We start from the raw sequence: 3,882 nt of genomic DNA, 5'->3' as shown, positions 1-3,882 counted from the left end.
GCCTCACTCTCACTCTCTCACTGCCTCACTCTCACTCACTCACTGCCACATTTTCACTCACTGACTCACTCTCTCACTGTCTCATTCACTCACTGTCTCAACTGCCTCACTCAGTGACTCACTCTCACTGCCTCACTCTCACTGCCTCATTCTCACTGCCTCATTCTCACTGCCTCACTCTCTCACTGCCTCACTCTCACTGCCTCACTCTCACTGCCTCACTCTCTCACTGCCTCACTCTCACTGCCTCACTCATTCACTCACTGCCTCACTCACTGTCTCACTCTTACACTCACTCACTCTCTCACTCTCACTGTCTCACTCACTCACGAAAAAGAAAAGAAAAAAAAAAAAGCCAACAAGGCAGCATCACTTCAAATTGAATAGGAGCTAGGGTTCTAGTAAGAAGCTAAGATTCAGAGTTTTCTTTGAACTGTGAAGTACTAGAGAAATGGAAGGAGATCTGTATTCATTCTGTTGTACAGAGGGCCGTGTACACAGGTTGCTATGCGGCTGAACCAACTTGAGGTCCCTAACAGGAACAGTGACAATACTGAGATCTGTATGTGCGTATGAGTACTTAAATAACTGTCTGAGACAAACATCATTTGGTGCTGGAGCCTGTACTGGAACTTAGTTCTGGTAGTTGTCTAACTACAGTATACCCAAGCATGGTGAAAGGTTAATAAACTGAAGCAGGTTCACAAGTATCTAGAAATACGTGTCCAAATTAATTTAATAAGAAACCGAGGAGAGTAGCTAGATACTCTGCCCTACCAGGGTGGCATAACCATTTCTGACTCATTATATTTGGATTTGATATATTTATTTTAAATGTTCTTAATTTATACCTTTTAAGCACTTGACCCCTCAGATTCGTATTTTTTGAAACGACTGTAAAAGTCAGTATAAAACTGCCTTAAAGGTCTTTTGTATTGTTTCCATTTGATTGATAGTGGTGGCATAGTGGGTTAAGAGTTGGTCTGCTAACATCAAGGTCAGCAGTTTGAAATCACCAGCCACTTCATGGGGGAAAGATAGGCACTCTACTCCCTTAAAAACGGGCAGTCTGGAGATTCTTAGGGACAGTTCTACCCTGTCCTGTGGGCTTGGTATGAGTAGGAGCTGACTCACCGACAGTTTTTGGTTTGGAGGTTTGGAATTTATTTTGTATGAAATACATTGGCCTCAACTTTTGTAATGGTGTTTAGTGTATTTTTTTAATTTTAATAAATGTCTCCTGTATTATACCAGTAAGTATGATCGTGCGTATTGGTGTATGATATTTTTCATAGTCATGGTAACAAACTCTCACACCCTAGTTTATATTAAGAATGTTTTAAAACTGTATTGAACTTTTTTCCTCGCCTCTGTTGATCATTATGTGTGTGTTCTCACCACTTAAGTATTGAGATTTTCTTTTTTTGTTGTTGAGATTTTCTAATATGAAATTACCGTGCTTTCTTTGAATAAACTATAACAAGGTGATGTATGTGCGAGAAAATTTTGTACATTTCACTGAAGGAGAAAAAAATGTCAAGTTGCTTTAGCATATTGATGGTTGGAATTTTCCAGGTATCTTTTAATGGTTTCAAAGGACAGGCTTTTTGTTTGCTTGTTTATTAATAGATTGCTTTATTTTATAGAATTCTGTGCTAAAACTTGTTCATTATCTGACAGCAGACTCTCAGTGTCCTGACTGAACCTGTTGTCCAGCAAGCATACTTTTCCTGTTGACTGTAGCTGTGCTTTGACACTTGGTTTTACTTTTGTGTTTCTCCTGTGGATTATTGCTTTTTGTATCTGAGTGTATGCATGAAGACATGACAAAATGGTGTAATTTAGAAAGCCTTGTGTAACGGATATAATTGTTTTTCTTCCCCAGAGATTCCAGACATTGTAGATGCAGGTAATCTGAAAACATTTAGGTGAGTGTGTCCTTTTATCATTCCTTTAAAGTTGTAAGTGAACTACATGAAACATAGATGCTCGGCTCTTTGGAATATAGATTTTAGACCTAAAAGAAAAACAGTTGCTTCTTTTAATCTTTTTCTCTTTGGTCAGAGAACATAGGATTTTTCCAATGTTGTTTTTAATGAAGCACTTTTATTTTGAAAATGTTGTATCGTGCATTGGCTGACGGTTTACAGATTGTAGTGTGCGGTTGCTTCTCCCAGTCTCCCTGTGTTACATGGCTCCTCCTCCTTTCCTAACTCTGCACTTTGACCTCAGGTAAATGCTGCCCTCTTGATCCTAAGTGATGAATTACTTTAACCCAGGTGAGTTTGGCTCAGCCCTGAAGAATCATTCAGGGCCGCAGTCTTGAGGGTACCCAGTCCCTGCCACCAGGGGGCAGAGTGCATTCTGAGTCCGGTTCACTGTCCAGGGCCTTGCCTTGAGATCTTCCTGGGAGCATGTAGTAGTGGTCGCCAGGCACCGTCTGATTCTTGCGATTTTCTGCGCTGTAGTCGGACGTGTACATGGTCCTTGAGTCCAGTTTGGCTTTCGTCACTGTTCTTTAAGAGCCCGTTGCGAATCACTGAATTAGGGTGTAGAGCACTGTCTTTGTGAACTGCTGTATAGACTTGTATACAAGCCAAGTGTCCAGCATGTTTTTCATGCTGCTGTTGTGGTAAAATTAAGTGCCTTGGCTGATTTTGGGGTCAGCTTATACTCGAGTATATACGGTCTGTTGTGCCATTTGGCTTTGGTGTCCCCCTGAGATGAGCATAGCCTTTGTTAGTGTTGTTGTTTGAAATTTCCATGCTTCTAAAAGAAGAACAAGTATTGTCACAGAAAGTTCTGCTGGTCAAAAACTGGAAGTTTTAAACTTATTGTTAAACTTACTTGATTGCTGAAACTTACCGGTAACTGTGATGCACCATCACGTGTGAAAAGGAAGAAAATCCTTTTCCTGGTCATGTATTTTAGCGATAGACAGGCATGACACGAGTCCTACTTCTGTTATTTGTTGCTTTATAGCTTAATCGGGATGATACTCAGGAAGAACTAAAGAATTGTGCAGCGTCCCCTTGTAGCTTTAGCCTAATGCTCTCCTGTCTTACTTCAGAGATGCAGGACTCTGTGCGGTCACCTCTGGTGTAAATTAAGGGAAATGCTCAAGTATAAGACAGCAAGCCTCTGCTCTCCTGTTTGTTTTTCCAGTGCATTTATACTTTTCTTTCTAGTGCACTTCAGTCTGCTATACATGTAGAAACGTCTCTGCTACTTTCAGCATATTTACTGTAGACAACTTACTCCCACCTTTCCCACCACCAACTAACTTCCTTTTGTCTAGAGAATGGGATTTTGATCTGAAGAAATTGCCAAACATTAAGATGAGGAAAATCTGTAAAAACGATGCAATTCCCAAGAAATGCAAGAAGAAAAACGTTACAGCTGAAGACAAAGTCTTAGAGGAATTGGAACTAAAAGATGAATCCAGCAGCTCTGATGAGGAAATGACTCCAGTAACCTAATGGACTATACTTGAGTTGTGAATAAATTTGAGAACATCGAGGTACGCTTATTGATTTTATTTGTAGTTTTAAAACGGGCAGAATTTTTACTTAACATTATAAGGAAAGAGGAAGGTTGCTTTATAGTTTGTATTAATTTGTTCAAATGTAGTGACCAAAAATCCCTTTTAACCTGAATTTTGGGGGGCAGGAGTTGATTTGAATGAAGACAGAAAACAGTTTCTTCTCCCCCCTCGTGTTTTTTTAGGACTGCCTAACTGGGTAGGAGTGGGCTTTAACGTCACACAGTGAGCAGCTCATAGCAACTTGTTTCATGAAAAGATCCTACTGATGCCTCTCGCAATTGTGTCTTTGAGCAATACTCTTCACTTACTCCCCTCTGAAAAAGTAACCTTGATTTTTT

At 40.1% G+C, this 3,882-nt stretch overlaps 1 protein-coding gene across 2 annotated transcripts in view; it reads left to right on the top strand.

Annotated features, from left to right (window-relative positions):
- Positions 1–3,519, top strand: part of TMA16 (translation machinery associated 16 homolog) — a 32,214-nt gene extending 28,695 nt beyond the window's left edge. For both annotated transcript variants that reach the window (XM_045295764.1, XM_045295765.1), the window contains 2 exons: positions 1,886–1,928; positions 3,299–3,519. In XM_045295764.1, coding sequence (XP_045151699.1) covers positions 1,886–1,928; positions 3,299–3,479 — 224 coding nt within the window. In that variant the 3' untranslated portion in view covers positions 3,480–3,519. The remainder of the gene's footprint in view (positions 1–1,885; positions 1,929–3,298) is intronic.
- Positions 3,520–3,882: the final 363 nt, after the last annotated feature.

Source organism: Echinops telfairi, unplaced genomic scaffold (assembly GCF_000313985.2).
Source record: "Echinops telfairi isolate 266 unplaced genomic scaffold, ASM31398v2 ScPeMD7_5868;HRSCAF=6743_0, whole genome shotgun sequence".
Taxonomy (NCBI): Eukaryota; Metazoa; Chordata; class Mammalia; order Afrosoricida; family Tenrecidae; genus Echinops; species Echinops telfairi.
Note: the sequence above shows the minus strand (reverse complement) of the source record. Positions and strands in the feature narration are given on the sequence as shown.